At 30.1% G+C, this 22,165-nt stretch overlaps 1 protein-coding gene across 34 annotated transcripts in view; it reads right to left on the reverse strand.

Moving 5' to 3' along the window:
* LOC139520522 (myoferlin-like) overlaps window positions 1-22,165 on the reverse strand; it is an 80,945-nt gene that overhangs the window by 43,274 nt on the left and 15,506 nt on the right. For 26 of the 34 annotated variants that reach the window (XR_011663910.1, XR_011663911.1, XM_071313232.1 and 23 more), the window contains exons 3-16: window positions 17,610-17,701; window positions 17,142-17,247; window positions 14,870-14,966; window positions 13,858-14,048; window positions 13,107-13,301; window positions 12,403-12,453; window positions 11,593-11,739; window positions 10,870-10,913; window positions 10,345-10,427; window positions 9,318-9,418; window positions 7,988-8,056; window positions 7,318-7,361; window positions 3,605-3,681; window positions 52-152 (exon numbers count right to left, since the gene is read on the reverse strand). Coding sequence is in view for 32 of the 34 variants with exons in the window: in XM_071313232.1 (XP_071169333.1) it covers window positions 52-152; window positions 3,605-3,681; window positions 7,318-7,361; window positions 7,988-8,056; window positions 9,318-9,418; window positions 10,345-10,427; window positions 10,870-10,913; window positions 11,593-11,739; window positions 12,403-12,453; window positions 13,107-13,301; window positions 13,858-14,048; window positions 14,870-14,966; window positions 17,142-17,247; window positions 17,610-17,701 (1,398 nt within the window). In the remaining 2 variants the exon portion in view is untranslated. Of the gene's footprint in view, window positions 1-51; window positions 153-3,604; window positions 3,682-4,488; window positions 4,566-7,317; window positions 7,362-7,987; window positions 8,057-9,317; window positions 9,419-10,344; window positions 10,428-10,869; window positions 10,914-11,592; window positions 11,740-12,402; window positions 12,454-13,106; window positions 13,302-13,857; window positions 14,049-14,869; window positions 14,967-17,141; window positions 17,248-17,609; window positions 17,702-22,165 lie in introns of all 34 variants that reach the window. The other 8 variants (XM_071313233.1, XM_071313222.1, XM_071313213.1 and 5 more) reach the window with 1 other exon arrangement.

A 22,165-nucleotide genomic window follows, 5' to 3' on the forward strand; every position in this document is an offset into this window, starting at 1 on the left:
TATGTCACTTACAGGCTTAATCACATGTATCATAAATTTTTTTACACAAACCTTTCCCAAGTTAAGATCTTCATAGTCATCAGGAAGTTCTGAGAATTCTCTGGTTGATCCATAAAAATTAACATAACATGGTCCAAATGTTGGTAGGAAGCCTAAAATATACAGAATAGCTTGATCATATTGTTTATATATCAAATTCAAATTCAAGTTCATTTTATTACTTTGCATATCATTTTGAAGTTCAACTTTCCTTTCATTTTTTTTTATTTAAATCAAATTACAACTAAAAAGGTTAAATAGCAATATATTTTTTAAAGAAATACTTTATATTCCAAATGCATAATTGTTAATAAAGCTATAAAAGTTGAAGATATATTACACTTATTGTCATAAAGTTTTGTCAAGAATATATAAAGTATTGTTTTTCATTCTTTACGGACTAATATAGTACCACACATATATATTTGTTAGTAGCTACAACGGAAAGTTATTATGCTGTGATAAGTAAAATCATCTTCTCATCCTTTCCGTTCACTTAAGCCTTTCCTCCATAATGATGCCTTTGAAGCCACCCCCTTAACTCCATAATGACGCCTTTTGACGCCTGTGTAATGCATCAGTTTAAACATTCTCCTAGAAAAATCAGTATCAGACTTAATAAAAATTTGTATCTAATATAAAAAGGATATTCATGAGAATATACGACTGGAATTTCATTGATGAAATATTTGTTTTCCCAATGCATTAAGACTTTAAACCTGATGATTTTTTTTTTATTGAAACAATATCCTAAGGGAATCCAGTATGTAAAAAACAATTCTATGGAGGAAAGGGTTAATTAAGCCATACCATCTTGTTTATGCTCAATCAAAGAGCGACAGGTGGGATAACAATAAATAAAACAGTGATACCAAACACATAACAGACTGAATATATAGATGATACCATAATCTAAATTCTCAACACCAAACAGAAAAGGCCATAAAAACCACAATTAAGGAAAAACTGGAAAATAATAATTTTTTAGGTGGTTGAAATGGTTTAGGGAGGAGGGGCATTATCATTAGAATGAAACCAGAAACTATTATTTCTTTACCCAACTAATCTTGCAAATGGTCTATATCAATATTATCAAGCCTCATTTGAAACTTTCCAATTAATGAAAGCAATATTGCTCAGGCAGATTTCATAAAGTCATCTGATTTAAAAGGAATAAAAACACAAAAATAACTTTGTCATATAAAATTGATTATCATTTAACTTGTGTCCTTTTATCAAAACATTACAAATCTGTATTAGAAATATCCTAAATGAATCTTTAAAGTCATATACCTACAACTAAAGTAAGCTTGTTTCCTATCCATCCCTTGATTTATTTATACAATTTTATTCAAATATTAAATTTAATTAAGATCTTCATGTGACAAGACTTTATTAGTCATGCAGCATAATTATAAATGTATATGTTAGGATACATTCTAGTTGAAAAAGTATTCATATATCTGTAATTATAAGAACATTTCAGACAGATCAGCAAGTTGAAGTCATGTACATTGTATATATAAAACAGTTTCTAAACATAGAATCTGCAGTAGAAACAGTCTTACAGTTCTAAGATTTTTTAACATCAATACACTTGCCAAAGAACTGAAATGCCTTGTTTGACAAGAAAAAAATTAAAGACAATCAGGTTTTTTTTGGTCCTTTTTTTTATGCAGACCAACTTTATCTGAGTAAACATTAAGAATGTAGCATCTAGGGGGACAATGTACTTGAAAGGAATTTGCTCAATAAATGACTTGTTCTGCACCATAAAACTCAGAACTCTTACTACCATAAACCTTCAATGACCCCCCCCCCCCCAAAAAAAAAAGATAGATAATCTGATTATATCAAAAAGACCAGATGAAATATGTCATGTTAAAAAGAGCATCTAATATAAGGATGGATTAGGAGAGTGATTTCTAAAATTTATTTTGGGTTAGTATAAAGAAAAAGGTACCACACTAGTTCTTGGGAATTAATAAAGTACACAACATATTAAATTAACAGGTATCATCTGTGATATAAAAAAGTTTTCAAACCTAAGCCCAACTTCCACACCAAATTTTTAAATATACTAAATCAATGACAAAATCCTAATACTTTGAAATAATATTCTATATTTGAAAAAGTAAACAGCGCTTAGTTGTTGATGAGTAGAAACCTCTTAATACATATTGTTTATGTCAAACTAGCCTTGTAGCAAATAATTGAAAACATGCTCCAATTTGGCAAAATCATATTATAATATAAAAAAACTTTCATACAAAAAAAAGGCCATTTTAACATTGTAAATGTTATATTTACTCATTTACTCTACTGTTATCTAATTTCTACTTTCATTCATATTTCTTTAATGATTTATCAAACGATCAAATTGAATTACATATTCATGCATTTTTGCTATTACCAGATTTTAAACAGTTGCTACGCTCCATATATATGATAAACTATGATATACAAGTTCCAAAGACAATTTCATTTCTGCATATTTTGACATTCTACATATTGTTTTTTTCATAATTCAATTTCAGTAAGAGTTGGTTTTCTTTTTGTTATAAAATTTCATGTAACGTACATTTTTTTATATTAATTTTCATAATATTTCTCATATCTCAATAGACCACTTTCGAGTTCATCCGTCACCGGAAAAAAATCGTCAATTATACGCGCCTTTATCACCGTCATTTTTGCGTTTATGGGCGTCGTCACTTCCTTCCAATGTTGAGCGAGTGGTTGGAAAACTATAATTCTATATTGTACGAATTATTCAGCAAATTGAATTCTCAAAATTGACAATCAACACTGCTGTCATTAGGGAATTGTCAGTAAGTACCTACAGAGCAACCGTTATTTCTAGGTTATCCTGCACAAAGACGATCACTAAGACGCTTGATGAACGTAAATAGTGCAGGGATACAGGCGAGCCCCTCTATCTGGTAAGTGACGTCATAAAGGCGTGCATAATTGACGAGTTTTTGCCGGTGACGGATGAACTCGAAAGTGGTCTATTCATTTGACATTACAGAAGAAACAAAAACCACACTAACTATAAAGAGAGACAACTCTTGCCAAAAAACTTTCAGAATCATGAAAATAAGGAACATAAATGTATGTAAAATGCACAATTCTTCACTTCTAAGAAGCCACACACAATTACTAGATATATAAAAAGCAGAATATAAGTAAAGTAAGAGATGAAAATCTTACAGCATAATACATTTTAGTAGTGGCAGATACTTAAATTTTTAATAGCAAATTAAAAATATGAATTTTATTTATATATATATATTCGTTTGTTTGTGATATAGATATGACATACTATTAGGGGAAAAAAAATAAAAACAAATTAAATATAAGTTATTTGAGGTAAGGACCTACAACGGAGGTATACATGTTTAAAAACCTAAAAACAACAGGTGATTTATAAAAACTCTTTACATTTTTGCTCAGTAAGATTTCATTATAGAAATTTGTCATTGATAAGCATTCAAGTAGCAAAATACCAGTGCACAGATTAATAGTGAAACATTCTAAGAGAAACTAAAAAAAAACATGGTACCCTCGCCACCCGGTGAAGAGAGAAGTGATAATGGTAGCGCATAGGTTCCGATGATATCATCCTCTGTCACACGATCCCTGCAGAAATTTTAAGTCAAATATAATATTAATACACATATATAACTATACATTAATTCATAACTGTTGATAAGAATATTAAATATCCAGATCACAAGTATTGTTTACAAAATAACTGATAGGAAATGTATTTTTTGTGGGTTGATGGTTCGTTAAAAGAACATATCTAATGAGTTTAAAAAATTGGTAAAAATCAAATTTTTGAAATTTCATCCAAATCTTTGCTAAGTAAAAAGTTTCCACAGCAGTTGAAACTATCAATAAATATACTTAACCCACATTCTTTTTCAAATATACACGCCAAAAATCCTGTTATTTTGTAAACAACACTGTGATGCTAGACCTACCTTCTGTGTTATAATGATATGGATTGTATAATTGTTGACTGGATAAAAGTATGTGTTATCAGTGGTGCAGAAGCATGTGGACTACAGCAATAACCATTAAAATAGTTTAGATCCAAAAGTAAGAAACATGTACATAAAAAAATATAATATAACTACATTTTTATTCATATACTTTTCGAAATGAAATGCTTGTCTGGTGTATCAAATTATAAGCCTATTTCCCAACTAAGAAAAGTTCTGGTGACAGATTTAATTCAAAGTTCTTTTTAATTTTTTAAAAAATATTTCAATATTTTATATTCATTTCTTATTAAAAATTGAAGCTAACAGCGAGCAAGTTCAAAATCGAAAATTTATTTTTCATGTAAAGTTGTCTCCCTTTTGGATCTAAGAAACTGAACAGAAAATAGTTAAAAATAAACGGCAAAATCATGCATGAATTATAAGTGATTTAACCAACCAGTTTCCCCAGCAACAGATATCGTTGGTATCTCAAGTCTGGCAGATGAGATAGGGTCATCCTCGCTAATACGATCCCTAAAGCAAATCGGCAAAATTTTAACTAACAGAAATATCAGGTTTTAGGGAGTTGTTCTTGGCAAAATAGGTTTCAAAACGAGAAAAATAATTTAAAATATGTCTAACTATAAATAAATACAAGCATTGGCAGATGTTGAACTGCAGACTCTGATACATTTAGTAATTTGTAAGAAAATATTATTATAATTTTTATCTAATTCATGTTAAATCTCAGTAGTGGTATTGATATTTAAACTTTAAAAAATTCAAGCAGGAGGTAGTTGTTCAATTCTTCTACTAAAACCACTTTTAACTGAAATAATCAAGTTAAAAAAGAGATTATGTAATTTCATTTTAAGACGTCAATGAAACATAAAAGCCCATTCATTACTGACATTAAATGCTGTGAAAGATATTACAATGTACTTCATTTAAAGTGACAAAAGCACCTTAGTAGCAGCTGTTATAGATATAGCAAAACTATGTAGAAAAGAAATCCTACGAAAGTGTATACAAAATCTTTATATCAGCAAACAGTCAGTAACAAACAGAAGATTTTAATTAAATGATTTATTTTTGTTGCCTTATCTGACAATAGCCTTTTTGTTCATCTATTTGTGGTTTGGATGTTTTAAATTTCACAGAAAGGAACCAACGTATTAGCATATCATTGAAAACGATAGATAAAAGTTGATTCTATATCGTATAATAATTTTCATGAGATATATTTGTTCCTCACTGACGTTTAATTTTAAATATTTAAAAAATTTCACATGCCCTGCATTTCATATAAGAAAATTTCATTTTTTCAAGTAGTGTTTAACAACCCATCAGTGTCAGAACCTATGTCATTTCACATTGCTACAAGTTTTAAACTACTTTAAAAGTAACTAAAAAAGATTTTTAAATTTCTAAATAAAAGCTGATTAAAAAACACTACTTATAAACTACTAAAAACTCCAAAAAGATCATAATCTTGAACTACATAGCAAAGCTTAAACTGTATTGTTTCTATCCAATAACGACCAAGCAAAGAAAATGACACTGGACAACATCATTTCAATAATACCATAGTCCATATCTTTCATAATCTTGAACTACATAGCAAAGCTTAAAGCTATAATGTATCAATATGATAATAACCAGGCAAAGAAAATGAGGCTGGGCAACATCATTGAAATATAGTGTAATACCATTTTCCTTATCTTTCTGAATATTGAAAGGAATAAAAATGTATGGCTTAATCAAAAAAATTCTTTACTTGAAAATGGTAGAATTTGTTTACGGTATATATTTTCATAAAAGGACTTTTAAAAAGATGTAGACTTTTTACAGTATATGATGGCATATACTTATTCATAGTATTATTTGAGTGTCAAGAAGGATACCACAAATTTAAGAAATATTTTAGGATGTTTTGTAATATTTGATATAATTTTCAAATGTTTCTCTCCTTGTGCGAAATTTCATGAAATAAATTAAACTTTTTGTTCAACTGTTCAGGCTATATATCAGCTTGAGCAAATCCAAATTAATTTGAAATTTCCTAATGTCTTGTTTTGAGAATTTTAACAAACCTACCTTAGTGACTTATAGTGAAGCAGTGATATAGGCTAACACCACAAGTTTATTTTATTTATATAGATGAAATCAGATTTCATATGTGGCATATATGATTCAAGTATTTTTGTGGGTTAAAATTTCAACTATGAATTTTTTAAATATTGTGCAAATATTTCTGACTAATTGTGCAATGTTTTGGATGAATGAATCATATTTCATTATGATTGCATGGTTAAAGAGAATTTAACAAGTATATGAACTTGTATTTGTTTTAGTGTTAACAAGAACATTATGAGAAAATATCAAACACTCTGTGCAGCAATGTGAATTAATGATACTTAAAACATATAACTGTGGATTCAATATTACTTGTGGGATACCTATTTTCCTTGATGTCATGTATACAGGTGAACCACCTACTGTAAACCAACTTATTTTCGCGGATACATTATTTCGCGTTTATCTCCAGCTAGTCTACTCCATGGCAATTTAATTTTGCGATTTTCTAATTAACTTGATGTAGTTTAATAAGGAAAGATCCAAGTTATACATATTCGCGACGATTTAATTTCGGGTTATTTTTTTACTCGCTCGCGAAATTAAGTTGGTTTACAGTATTTAAATGTTCAACAAATTACAAATATTCTAGAAGCATGTGCAGACTTTGTCAAAACCAAGAAATCAAAGACCCACATAAATGCAAGTTTTGACGAACCCACAAAAAATAAAAGAATCCACAGTAACCATTCAACCATAAATTGTAATAAGCTTGATCATATAACAAACAAATATCAATATACTCTTTAAATTCTCAAAGGCACATATAACTGGAATACATAGTTGGACTATTTCTATGTAATCATTGACAAAATACTTTCTACTTGTACATATAATAAATATTGGATTTACTCAAATATCTGTTGCATCATATGTGTATTATAATTAATCAAATAGTGCTTATCAAACTAATAAAGAACCTATCTTATTCCATAGTAAAAATTTATTCATATTTGAAACTGCAAGAATGCTGATTTTTTTTATAAATCTTTAAAAAAAATATTATTATAATTTTTTCTGTAATAGCATTTGAAAACTAGTGCATGCTTTTGGTTTTTATCAATTATTTAAACATTATCAACTATTGAGAGTTTTTTTTTTTTAATTATTTAAACATTATCAACTATTTGAAGAGTTATTTTTAACTTACCAATCTTTTATAATGAACTTGATTTTATCACACATGGATGGAAACTAGAAAAATAGAAAGAAAACATCATCTTAAATAAACTTGATCATATCACAAATGGAAGGGAATTAAAAATATAGTGCAAGTCCCAGACTAGGGTAGGGTTGGGCACCCACTAACATGTTTCACCCCACAACATTTTGCACATGCCCGTCCCAACTCAGGAGCTGGTAATTCAGTGGTTGTTGTTTGTTGCTGTGTTACATATTTTTTTTCAATTTATTATTTTGTACATAAATTAGGCTGTTAGTTTTTCTCGTTTGAATTGATTTACATTTGTCATTTCAGGGCCTTTTATTGCTGACTATGCTGTATGGCCCATTTGCATTTATGCATGTGCCTGTCCCAAGTCAGGAGCCTGTTATTCAGTGGATGTCGTTTGTAGCTGTGTTACATATTTGTTTTATTACATTATTTTGTTCATAAATTAGGCTGCTAATTTTCGTGTTTGAAATGTTTTACATTTGTCATTTCAGGGCCTTTTATAGCTGACTATGCTGTATGGGCTTTGCTCATTGTTGAAGGCCGTACAGTGACCTATAGTTGTTAATTTCTGTGTCATTTGGTTTCTTGTATAGAGTGGTCTCATTGGCAATCATACCACTTTTTTTTTTTTATAAAATCAGTTTACCTGTATTCCCAGACTTAGGGCTTGATTCCAATCTGGATGGTCATTGTTATACATAATCTTTGATTGTGCCTGTAAATAGAAACAAACATGGATATAGTCTCATAGAATAATTCTGAGATGGTGCATCTTTAGCTTGTATTCAAGTTGGTTTTGTTGAATTCAAAATGTCATTTTTTTGGTCCAATTTTTAAAACAGGTATTTTGCTTTAACAACATTAAATAACAGGTCAATTATTTATTTCATGAAAGTTACAAATCTATTTCCAGGTACATTGTCATCTTACACCATGCCATTATATAAATAAGAGAGCTGAAAGTGGCATTAAACATCAACAATCAATTTCCAGGTACATTGGCATCTTACACCATGCAATTATATAAATAAGAGAGCTGAAAGTGGCATTAAACATCAACAATCAATTTCCAGGTACATTGGCATCTTACACCATGCCATTATATAAATAAGAGAGCTGAAAGTGGCATTAAACATCAACAATCAATTTCCAGGTACATTGGCATCTTACACCATGCAATTATATAAATAAGAGAGCTGAAAGTGGCATTAAACATCAACAATCAATTTCCAGGTACATTGGAATCTTACACCATGCCATTATGTAAATAAGAGAGCTGAAAGTGGCATTAAACATCAACAATCAATTTTCAGGTACATTGGCATCTTACACCATGCCATTATATAAATAAGAGAGCTGAAAGTGGCATTAAACATCAACAATCAATTTCATCTTACACCATGCCATTATATAAATAAGAGAGCTGAAAGTGGCATTAAACATCAACAATCAATTTTCAGGTACATTGGCATCTTACACCATGCCATTATATAAATAAGAGAGCTGAAAGTGGCATTAAACATCAACAATCAATTTCCAGGTAGCATTAAACATCAACAATCAATCAATAAATCATTTAATTTCAAACCCTCATATTTCAAAATTTTAAGGTTTAAGACGAGGAAAAATTGGAATCTGAGATCGTTTTGTATTTTGAAAATTGATAAGAAATGTATGATGAAAATTAACTCAAGCTTAGTTGGTTAGTCAATGCTCACATGGCTAAGGTTCAAGATACTTTCACTGATATCTGTCAGTATGGACTACTAGTAACTAAGCCCCCTAAGACATCCATGCATGGCTAACCCTCCTTAATTAGGTTAGTTTTAATCATACATTTCTTTTCAATTTTCCAGAATTCAAAATTGTTCCAGTTTCAGGTAATTTCTTTGTTTTGACTGTATTTGATGTTGATACATTTGAATCTAACAGGGTGCAGAGGAATACTTAAAAATCAGATCAAACAAATAACAAACCTGTTTTCCAGCAAATGTCAACACAAAATAAGGATCAACTAACTCCTTATTGTCATCGGAACCAAACAATTTCTTTACTCCTTGGAGGAAATTAGAGTCCACTGAAAAGAAATATGTATGTTATTATTTGCTGTTACTTTCAATTACTTATAAGATACGTTTAATCAAAACTCTACAAATGATCATTTATACTTATTTCCAAATCATATACTTTATTCTTTCTTTTTTGTTTAGGAGGGGGGTCCTTTAAAGTGAGGTGTACACATAATTAATCATTCTGTATAGTTTACAAAACATAAGAGACCAGAGAAATTTAAAATAACACACATCTTTTAAAAAATAGTGGTGAACTTCCATAATGCATGTAATCCATTAACTCAAACAGGTATTGAAGATAAGGAGCACACAATAATGGTGAATATGGATAAAAGATGAGCAATTTTTCACAAATTTTGTAACCTTTGCTTTTAAGTTTAATACTCCATTATTTTTGGTAACACACAAGGTATCAGTAATTTCAAATACAATTCAATATATAAAGGGACATAACTTGCAACTAAATGAGAAGACAATATTTTAATTTGTGAAACAACTGCTCTTAGTTTTAGAGGATTTCTTTTTATAATTACACCTTATGTAAGAATCTGGGGTTTTGATTGGTTAATAGCCAGTGTATTTTTCACCAATTTACTGTTATCAAATGAATATCGTTCATTTTTAACGCCGCCGGGGTATTTGCTAAAAGGATATGCCTTTTTTACCCTCTCTGCCGTGGTATTTGCCAAAAAATACTCTATCCGACTGGACGCTTGTAACGTCACGATCATCAATGCATTTTAGTACATTAACATTCGGTGTAATTAAACAAATATATCATGTTATTGAGGGGTATTTGCGAAAAATACCAGTGTTGAGAATGAATTTCCCTCGCCTTACGGCTTGTGAAATTTAACATTCTCTCGACTGGTATTTTTCGCAAATACCCCTCCTTAACATGATATATCTTCATAATTTTAAAGCTACATACTTCTTGGTATGTCTTCTGCCCTAAACAGATTCACTGTAAACGTGGCAGGTTGTAACTGGACACCTGCTGGTCTCAGGAGATTACTGTAAAGAAAAACATGATTTGTCAGATAAATTACTTGAAATTCTACTCTTCCCAGATGACTGCTAGAACAGGTTAAGGGTAAAATAAATAAGTTGATTTAAAGCCATCTTCAATAATTTTCCACTATGTCCCCTCACCTCCTTCACCCCCAAAAAGGAGTAAAGAATGGTTATTGTATCTGTGAAGTGGTACAATTGCATGGCTAAGAAGATTATGCTGGGTTGATTATACATTTCAGATTAAAACCTTGATCAATATATTTCAAAACTGCTGACAGAAACTTTTTATTTCTTTAAATTCAAATAATAAATATCTTGTCCTTTCTCAAAAAATATAAATATTTGCCGGGCAAATAAAATCAAGACATTTAAATTTGACATCATCAAAAATATTCAAAGCAAAATCTTTGAAATAACAATTACAACAGAAAACAAAACATACCTTTCAATATCATCCTCTCCTTCTGCTGGTACACTTTTAAAACTCTAAAATAAAATTATTTTGCACTGTTATATAATTCTTTTTATGCAGCAATGCACATACAATATACCATCTTATTTACCCTAATAAATATAAATCAAATCCCAATATTTTAACATGTGGAAGAGAGTCCATGCTTAAAACTACAGCCTAAACAATTAAAGAACCGAGTTCCATTGTCCCCCGCATTGCACATATCTTATCTATCCAACTTACAAAGGCACCGATTTTTCAAATTATCAAAAACTTACTGATATAGATCTATCATTAAAGTTTCACAAAATTCTGGCATAAATTGTACACACGAGACCACTAAAAATGCAGTTTTCCATAGAATTAATGTTTCCAAGAGACATAACTCTTTTGAAAATAATTGATCAGCAAAAAATTTCATCCAAGACAATGCTGATCATTGAGATGGCCAACACGACATGACACCTGGTAAATCTATACCTCCCACAACACATCGCACGGGGACCATAAATCATTGCTGTTATAACCTAATATATATATTATGCATTGAAGACAGTAAATATTATGAGGAAGACACTACATTTATTATTTCACAACTATTCTTTCCTAATTTTTTTTCACTATCATTCTCAGAATAAGGAGATTTTACGGCAAAAATCTGATTTTGTATAATGCAGATTACAAGTTATAAATACTGTAAAATTAGCATACCGGAGCATCATCTCCTGGTCCTACGATACAAACACACATCTTAAGGTAACCTTTGGCACCTTTCATTTCTGCTTCTTCATCACTGAGTAGCAGCCATTTGTTCATGTAAGCATGTCGATTTTCTAAATATACCTGACCTATTTCCATCTGTTGATAAATAGAAGCAAGCATTCAAACATTCTACAGTGTTGAAGCAATGTCTTAACCGCAATTTAAATAACTATCATCACTTTAAAGTATAAACTTTTTAACAATAAAAATTTTACAAACTAAATTTAACAGTATTAGAGGTTTGTGTATAGATTTTACATATGAATATTTGATTTTAAATACAATGAAGTTTTGTGATATTTTTTTCTAATTTCCACGTTAGTGACAAAAAAAATTAGGTATCAGATTAGAGTACAAGTTTGGGTAAATTTATTTGTTACATTATGAAAATTTGTTTTCAATTATAAATCACCAAGGAATATAAAACTGTCACAGTCAACACATCATTAAATATACACATACATGATATATATGGGTATACATGTACGTATAAAATAGTCATCTTTTATCATTATGCTAAAGTGTTCATACAACAGAAAATTAAAAATTTTAATTATATCTCATACCCGTAGCCAGGGAGGGTTCGGGGGTTCGGACAAAAAAAAAACAACCTTGAAAACAAATAAGCACTGTTAAAGTCAATGTTTTGTTCGAATTGTGACTGTTAAAGTCGAGTTTGTGCATCCAAATAACCCCCCCTTGGAAATTCCTGGCTACAGGCCTGTATCTTAAATTAATTTTTTTATAGTCTGTACCAACCTTGAATGATCCAATCATTGAATCCGCTCTAAATGTTTTGGCATTAAACACCTAAAATACAAATAAGACAGATCTATATATAATTGTTGTTATTGTCATTTTTTAAGAATACACCTTACCTGAGTGTTGAGACTTCATCTATCCAGCTCAATCAGTGCATAAGTTTTCTGCCATTAAATGAAACATTTAATAAGCATTTTTTTTGTCAATTTATGTATTATCATACACACACTAAATGTCTTGCCTGTTTTATCTTATTTCAACTATGCTTGATTTTATGTTGATAGTCCAGAAAGTGGACCAAAATCTAAATATTTTTCCTAAATCACTTAGAGATGTAATTTCTGTGATGTCATAGTTTACTATGAGTTTACTTCTAAGGATACTATGAACCATTTTTTTTCTTCATAAAATTAATAAAGATATCGCAAGATATCTTAAATCAAAAGTATAAATTTCAGTGGCAGCCTATATTGCATCATGTTCCTTATGGATTATTTCTACTCCTTTTGTGCTTGTTTTTTTACACTATCCAACTGGCTGCTTTATGTTATTTCTAAGTCACACTTTGGGCAATTTAGATACAAGAAACTGGTTTTCAATGTTCACAGTAATGTATGTTTGTTAAGTATCCATTTCACCGTTTTGTTGCTGCTGACCAAGTCAAAAAATATTATCCATCCATGTACTTTGTATACTCTTACCCTGAATTCTATATAGTCTTCAAATAGTTCTAATGGTGACATATGGAAGTTAAAAAAGAAAGGTTCATTCCAATAAGGGCTGTTCGTTGATTTTTTCACTCTGGTTGTTTTCGTTTGATTAGCAACTGTTACTTTGGCACATGGTTGTATATTGTCTCCCTGTAACTGGCGAGCTTCAATAATCTTCACTCTTATCTGAAATTAAAATAAAATTAAAAATAATGGTTTTTTTTACAGTTTTATCAATTACTGCGGAAACAGTTTTTTTTTATAGCAAAAAGATATCTAAAGGGCATGATAAGTCTTTGACACAAAACATGTATCTATACAATATGTCAAACACTAAATTAACAGCAATACAGTACCAACATATTAAAATAGTATTCAACTCAAGTTTGGGATTAATCTTCAAATACTTAATCATATTTGGAGCTTTATTTCAATAACCAGGTTTGAACCTCGATGCTATCGTCAGAAAATAACTACATCAAATTTATTGCTCAAATTAAGTTCCGTCCCAGAATATTATCTGCAATAAAAGCTTTCATCTTGACGAGTGATTTTAATTCTTCTGGCACAGTTTCAAAAGGTGGCAATCAAAAGGTTGTCATAATTTGTTATCCTGAAATTTGGTGAATATTTATTGCTTTTTTTTTACTTTGGATTTAGATTTTTTGTTTCATAAATAGCAGTTGTGCATTTTTTTTTTTGGGGGGGGGGGGGGTATTTTTTTTAATATCATAACCTTTACCTGGAAATCAGTAGCCTTTGTGGACAGATTACCCAGCATTCTTCTTGCCATAGAGCCCCTTGCTCGCCTCCTTTTCTTAGGTCTAGGAACAGGTTGTCCAGTGGTAGGGTCTATTTGTGGAGGTCCAGTGTCTTCCTCTTCTTCTTCCTCTCCATCAGCCAAGTCCATCATATTACCTCCAAGAACATCCCCTGGAAAACAAAAACAAACTTTTGTTATTTTGTAAGCAAAAATAATGCAATATGACAGCCAAGACGAGACCAAATGACACAGAAATTAACAAATACAGGTCACTGTACAACCTTCAACAATGAGCAAAGCCCATACACATTACACAGTATAATAAACATACCAGCCAGTAAGTAGTCTGGTTCCTTCACTTTTTTGGGCTTCAACTTTTTTAGCATATCCATTTTCAGATGAGAAATTTTACACAGCAAATTTTTCCAAAATTGTTATTTTTACTTCTTTGTTAAAAATATATTCATTTATACATGTATGAAAATTTCAACACAGCACATGCAATATTCTCCCTCACTAAGCTGACACTACATGAATTGAATCAGGTCTTAAAAATGCACAAACAACCCTAGGATAATTTGTGATTCACATGAACTGTTAAAGGAAAATTCTTTAATGGAAAATAGCAGTCAGAAAATTATGCCAAAATTACCCTGTCAATAAACAGCAAGTATTGAAATTAATTCTAAAGAACGGTTATCTTTCTGATAAATGTACTGGAACTGAGCAATAAAATGGAATTTAGACATCAATTGTTATCATTATTCCCACCAATTGACTGTTTAATTATGTTCCATAATATAATTAATGCTGTCAGGTTCTTATAATGTTGTTGAAAAAAGTCATATTCAAATTCTTAATATTTGAGTCCGTCTGTATATTGTCATCCTGAATATGGCTTTACCTGGGGTATATGGTGATCATAGCTGTCAACTTGGTAATAAGAGAGTTAACAAAACCAATTCAGTCAAGTAGAAAAAAATGGACCTACCTCCTTCTTGATCTATCTGTCCTGCAGCACCACCAGATGGAGCTGCTGGTTGAGCAGATGGCGGTGGTTTGTAGTTTACTTTGATATTCAGTTGACACTAAATGAAAATAAAAGCATGTTCAAATATTTTATTTTCGGGGAGATTTGATCTCATGGTTTTGCCAAATCTTGCAAGGAAACCTAATTTCCTATAGAAAATTTGTACTTCATTGAAACTTTGGATTTGTGGTTAACCTATACCCACAAAATCCATGAAAATTCATTTTCATGGATTTTATGGATTTTGTGAGGACAGGTGAACCAACATCTAAATCTCACATATTTTTTTCCAAAGTTTTTAATCACTTTATCATAAAAATATTAATATTCCATTTACATTATTTAGACATACTAACATTCTTTACTGTATTTATTAGAAATGCATGTATCATAACAAATGGTAATGCTAAATACATCAAATATACTGCATAAGGAAATCAAGTTCATTGGAATTTTACAATAATTATAGGTTTGTGTTCTTTTTAAGAGATATTTATGTCAAACCAAGCTGGAAAAGAAAGAATTATTTTTCAATTCAATCCTTTATTTGCTAGCAATCAATTGAATTTTCCTGTGAACCCTTTCTAATATTACTATAAATGAGAACAATTAGACTGACTTTGAACAATGATAATGATTTTATAATAAATGTATAACCATATGTTGAAATTCATTTTCATATGATATGTAATATATACTTGAACATGTATATGACTAATTCTACATCAATAATTTTTAAATAAAATAAAATATATTACACACATATGGATATATTAAATATAATTATTCATTTCATGTCTAATAAATCTATAATTAATATCTATTTTCTTCATTTTTCAAAAACCAAAATTGTCTCTTAATAACAAAATTATCTCCTTCAGAATACTGCAAGGACGTATATTTGATATTTTATTTATACGTCCTTGAGAATACATATCATAATTGCTGTTGTCTTTCCCTACTTTACGCATTACAACATAATTAATAGTTGTATTTCCTATAAAAAAAATTGAGGGTCAGTAATAATAGGTTTATTATTTCCACAAGACAAAGAATCTTCAAATAATACATGTTCATCCCAATTTTTACTTATTTATGTTTTTTTCATTACTCACTCTTTAACCATGTTATAAGTTTGTTAAAAATTAAGGCAAATATATCTCCTTTACAAATTAAAAAAAAAATAGAACAGATAATTTGAAATATGAAAATACTAATTCCCCCTCATCTATAATGGTTCTAAAATTGGCATATACAAAAAGTTTTTAAATATCATGGAGTAGAGAGATTTTAAAATTATGTAACAATAATACACTGAGAGGCAAAAAAATCACGACATATCATAAATAAAAGGCCAAGTTACAATTGAATAATAATACTTCAATTAGTAACATCTGTAAGTAACTTTTACTGCCAGAAATTATCTGCATGCATAACCTAAAAATATCTAAATCTGAGAACAAAAGATCAATTTTTAAAGAGAATTAAGTTTTTTGTTGCATTTTTGATACAATTCAGAATATAACAGATAACACTTTCAATCATATATAAAATACATTGGATTAATAATCATAAAAATGTCCAAAATAGAGTCTTATGTAGATACATTTTGGTTCATAAAATCAAAAGGGAATTTGTAATAAAACGTTTATGCGCTATGCTTATTGTATTGGTCTTTGATACATACAGATTCCTTTCCTGGCTATTTGATAGAAATCATAATCATATAAATTGAGAGAATCTTATTTTAACTTATCTTTACTAGATCAGTAGCTCTTTCCCTCAGAAAAGATTCCCCCCAAAAAAATATTTGTTTTGTTATATTTACATAATTTTCATTATAAGAGATTGTCATAAGATTTTTGGAGAAAATGGCCAAAGAGTTTTATAATGTTAGTCTCATCATTAACTTGTTTTCAGTAAAATGAATTTGCATTGTTGATATTGAAGAATTCCAATCATAAAAGCACTATTCATCCCCTAACTTGTAGGACTTGTACATCAAAAATCTTTAATTAAATAAAAAACAAAAAAGAAACATAACAATGCCAATAATGGATAGCTGCAAATGTTATATTTAGGTTAAAATCAAATCCTATTTATACAGTTAAATGTGCATAAAAACACTTAAATTTCATATAGACTATTAAAGCTTTTTTCTAAACAGTTTAGCCTTCAACTGTTCCTATCACGTGTATGTCTTATCAACCTTTGCTTATATTTTATGCTTTACCTGTGTTGGCCTCCCATTGCCATCCTGCATGGTCAGATTCATATTTTCTGTTTGAGCTCCACCCTTCAGTAAATTCCTTAAAGGTACTTTGCATTTTGCTAGTAATCTGAAATTGAAAAGATAATTTACTCAATACTTTCTATTTATAAAATTATGTCATACAAAATCAATGTATCAATTTTTACCTCTACTTCATTTTCCATCTTTAAAATCATTTAGTACAAACTAAGTTTGAGATTGAACACTTTGTTTACATTTCTCCTCTATAAATAAAGAATTTTAAAACTAGATGCATAGGATCAACATTAAAACCATAAACCACCTGCAGTCTCATCATGAAGAGTTTGTGACTCTGAATGAAACAAAATCTTGATCTGAAAGTCATCTTAAAATCTTATTGGAATATCTAAAATGACAGATTCATAAATGCGACTCTCTACTTTAATACATTTATGTAGTAACACAAACCTGTTTCTCCCTACTCTTTCCCAGTCTTTGATTTCTACCAAAAGTTCATCACTACCACCTAAGTTCTGACCTTTTAAGTCAAAATCAAATGTCTGAAAAATAAAAACAAACTCTTTAATGAACAACATGCATACTTTTTAATGTTATTTGTATACCATGGTTCAGGAATCTGATCCATGTGATTGATAAAAAGACGGTATGTTCCTATAAGGGATATTACTACAACTGCCTAGTTTGTCTTCATAAATTGTATTGTTGTCAGGACTTAAAACTTATTCAAAAGAATAAATGTAATGTAACAGCTAGGCAAGACTCCCTTTCGTAATATTTGGTTGAGGAAAACTAATATTAAAGAACAGCAATTGTAAAATTCAGAAGTTTTTCCATTTTCCATCCGGTAAAAGAGATGCCACCCAAACTTGATCTGTATATTGTGGTAATAAGCATTGTTTATAAATTTTATAACAATTGGTTGAGGAAAACTAATTTTAGGATGTACGTACGGAAGTATGTACAGACAGACAAGGGTAAAACTTAATGCCCCCTCTGCTAGATAATAAAAATAGACATATACTAATTTAACTCTCAGTCTGCTAGTCCTGTACCACATTTTTTTTATATCAATTTAAGTCAAACTTTATTGATCTAAAGCATCAAGTTTCGTCTGCATACAGCATGATTTGTTTTGAGTTCATTTATATCTTTGCCAAAAGCTTACTTATTTAAGGTTCATGTTTGATATTTTCATCACATTACTAATTGAGCCTGGGTATAATTATTGAGTAGTAGCTAATAGATAGATAATAGATAATTTATGTTATTAAAGTGTCACCATCCATTACATCATCTTTATATATGTTCACACAAAGTAATATGAACTAACATTTAGTAATGTAAAGGGCTGCCAACTGAAATTGCCTTATGAGACACTGTTATCAAAACAGACATAAATTAATAGACAACATTTTATACATGTAAATAGAATTTCCTAAATTAAACTATATATACTCTGTATAACTTCTAGATTACAACATGTTTTCTTGGGTAAAAAATAGAATAAGGGGAACTTGTAAAATTGTACAACAGGTCAACAGAGGGTCTGGTCCACTCAAATTAAAAAGGAAAGTCTTTCATGCTTTTGAATATAATTCTATTGTATCTATTACAAGTTTTATTTGTATTCAACCAAAATAAGAGATTTTGTCAATATGTACACTGTTTCATCAAATTGAGTGAATGATAATAAAATTGAGAAAGGAAATGGTGAATATGTCAAAGCGACAACCACCCGACCATAGAGCAAACAACAGCCGAAGGCAACCAATGGGTCTTCAATGTAGCGAGAATTCCCGCACCCGTAGGTGTCCCTCAGCTGGCCCCTAAAATATGCATAATAGTACAGTGATAATGGACGTCATACTAAACTCCGAATTATACACAAGAAACTAAAAATTAAAATCATACAAGACTAACAAAGGCCAGAGGCTCCTGACTTGGGACAGGCGCAAAATTGCGGCGGGGTTAAACATGTTTATGAGATCTCAACCCTCCCCCTATACCTCTAGCCAATGTAGAAAAGTAAAAGAATAACAATACGCACATTAAAATTCAGTTCAAGAGAAGTCCGAGTCTGATGTCAAAAGATGTAACAAAAGAAAATAAATAAAATGACAATAATACATAAATAACAACAGACTACTAGCAGTTAACTGACATGCCAGCTCCAGACCTCAATTAAACTGATTGAAAGATTATGTCTTCATCATATGAATATCAGGTACAATCCCTCCCGTTTGGGGTTTAGTATCATACTATCATAAAATATATGAGAAGAACATAACCCGTGTCATGCCAACAACTGTTTTTTTAGAAATAAATGTGTTTAGTTCCGATGCAAAGACCCTATCAGTGAATCAATGTTAAAGCCAAAATATGCAATCTTTAATGACCTGACAACAGTATCGTAACTATATCCCCTTTTAATAAGTCTATTTAAAGGTTTTGTTAGTTTCTGAGGAGAATACTGACATTTTTGTGCTTTATAAAGAATATTTCCATAAAATTTTGGATGTGAAATACCTGAACGTATAAGATGTCTGCATGTTGAGTTATATTTACGAATTATTTCCTTATACCGGTGATAAAATTTAGTAAATGTTTTGACCAGTTTGTGATATCGAAAACCCTGGTGTAATAATTTTTCAGTAATACATAAATTTCTCTCGCTAAAATCTAATACATTGTTACATACACGAGCGAATCGTACAAGTTGAGATATATAAACACCATAAGATGGTGACAAGGGAACGTCACCATCTAAAAATGGATAATTAACAATAGGAAATGAAAAATCATCTCTTTTATCATAAATTTTTGTATTAAGCTTCCCGTTTATGATATAGATATCAAGATCGAGGAAAGGGCAGTGGTCATTGTTATCATTAGCTTTATTTAAAGTAAGTTCTACAGGATAAATTTCTTTAGTATACATACTGAAGTCGTCATTATTTAGAGCCAATATATCATCCAAATATCTAAAAGTGTTGTTAAATTTTTGTATCAAATGTTGTTTTGATGGGTCTTTGCTAATTTTAGTCATAAATTGTAACTCATAACAATACAAAAACAGGTCCGCAATAAGTGGTGCACAGTTAGTCCCCATTGGAATTCCAATAACTTGACGATATACGGAATCTCCAAAGCGAACAAAAATGTTATCAAGTAAAAATTCAAGTGCATAAATAGTATCAAAGCATGTCCAATTGACATAGTTCTTTTGTTTATTGCTACTAAAAAATGATCTAAAAGAGTTTGAACATATGTACTCGCATTCCGACTTTTTAAATGCCCAGTTAATTAGGGATGTGAATTTTTTCTTAATAAGAATATGAGGCAAAGTGGTATATAGGGTAGAAAAATCAAAACTTTGAACAGATTCAAAATCACCAATATATGCATGCAATTTATCAAGTACTTCCAACGAGTTTTTGACACTCCAAAAGTAATTAATTCCACTATTTTCAAAGGCCTTATTTGAACAATTTATTATCAGGTTTTTTATTGTACCAAGTGTACTAGTAAGTAAAACAGACAATTTAGTAGTTGAACAATGGCTGGAAGATGAAATAAATCTATATTTGTAAGGTTTTTTGTGCAGCTTCGGAAGCCAGTACATAGTTGGGACTTTCATTGTGTTTGGTTCTGCTTGTAAAGAAGTAGCTAAAAGTTTATGTTTGTTACAGATGTCGTTTTCTGAAAATGAAGTCAGTTGGAATGTTGGTGAATTCGTGATTTCCTTTTGCAGAACCTCTATATAAAATTTACGTCAAACAATAATGATATTATTAGCAGCTTTATCAGCCGGGACAAAAACAAATTCCTTGGCTAGTTCTGTTAGTTTATTTTTGATACGCGAAATAGGGTTTTTATAGTTTTTGTTGAGGGTAAAATGTTCTTTAAAATGTTGTATTCGAATATCAACTATCTTCATTACTGAATTAAAAAAAGAGTCCAAAGATTTTTTGTCAGCTTTTTCCCGTTTTACCCATTTCAAACAGTAGGCGCGGAGTGAGTCGTTGATGATATTACGACACTCATTCCAGTTAATAGTTGACGGGGGACGATATTTAGGTCCTTTACTGAGGAATGATTTTAACTCTCGGTCGCGAACGATGTTAAGGTCTCCTGTTATAACATGGGAAATTGGTCCATAGGTGTATTCTGAATTACTGCAATTACACGACATAGGTGTATTTTCAGTGATATTTACATCTTTACACAATTGGCTATAATTAAACACATATTTTCGGGTAGATTTCTTGTAAATATAACAAATGAGAGGGAGTTCAGTATTATCAAAATATCCAGGAATTTGGTCTTTAACAGAATGGTCGTTAAAAATACCGGCAATATTTACAAAATCAAAACCTTTATTGACATACTTTATTTTAATAAAATGTTTTTTATGATCTTCAGGGCGATCAATTTTTGGAAACAGTTTAGAATAACAATATGCCATTATAATTTGGACAATTTCATACTTAGGACTGTAATATGAAATTGTGTTGCAATCCTCTAAAATTTTATTTAATTTATTTATAGGTAAAGAACAAAGCTTGGTTAACAGATAATGTCTGCCGTTGTTTTTTGAAATGGAAATTAGGTCCGAAATATTTGTATGGTTGGTCCGAAATTTTCTTTGATTGCGATTTTTTCTGCGTCCATGAGAACGATTTTTACGAACAGTTTTAGAAACTATATCCAAAATGTTAACAGAATCGGTTCTTGATATATTGCCAATTCCCATGATATTATCATTAAGACCGAGAGGGTAGACTGTCTGTAATTTTTTAATCCAATTTAATTCATTTATTTTTCGTGATCGTACAAACTTGGAATGAGATTCACCAGGCTGCTTATTTACTACTTCTAAAGGTTGAACTGTTAAATATTTAATAGGATGACTGTGCTTCTTAAGATGTTGATAAATGATACTTTTGAATTTATTGGGTCTTTTAAAACGATACAGGTGTTCTTGCGTGCGTTTAGATAAATAT

The sequence above is a fragment of the Mytilus edulis genome, chromosome 4 (genome assembly GCF_963676685.1).
Source record: "Mytilus edulis chromosome 4, xbMytEdul2.2, whole genome shotgun sequence".
Taxonomy (NCBI): domain Eukaryota; kingdom Metazoa; phylum Mollusca; class Bivalvia; order Mytilida; family Mytilidae; genus Mytilus; species Mytilus edulis.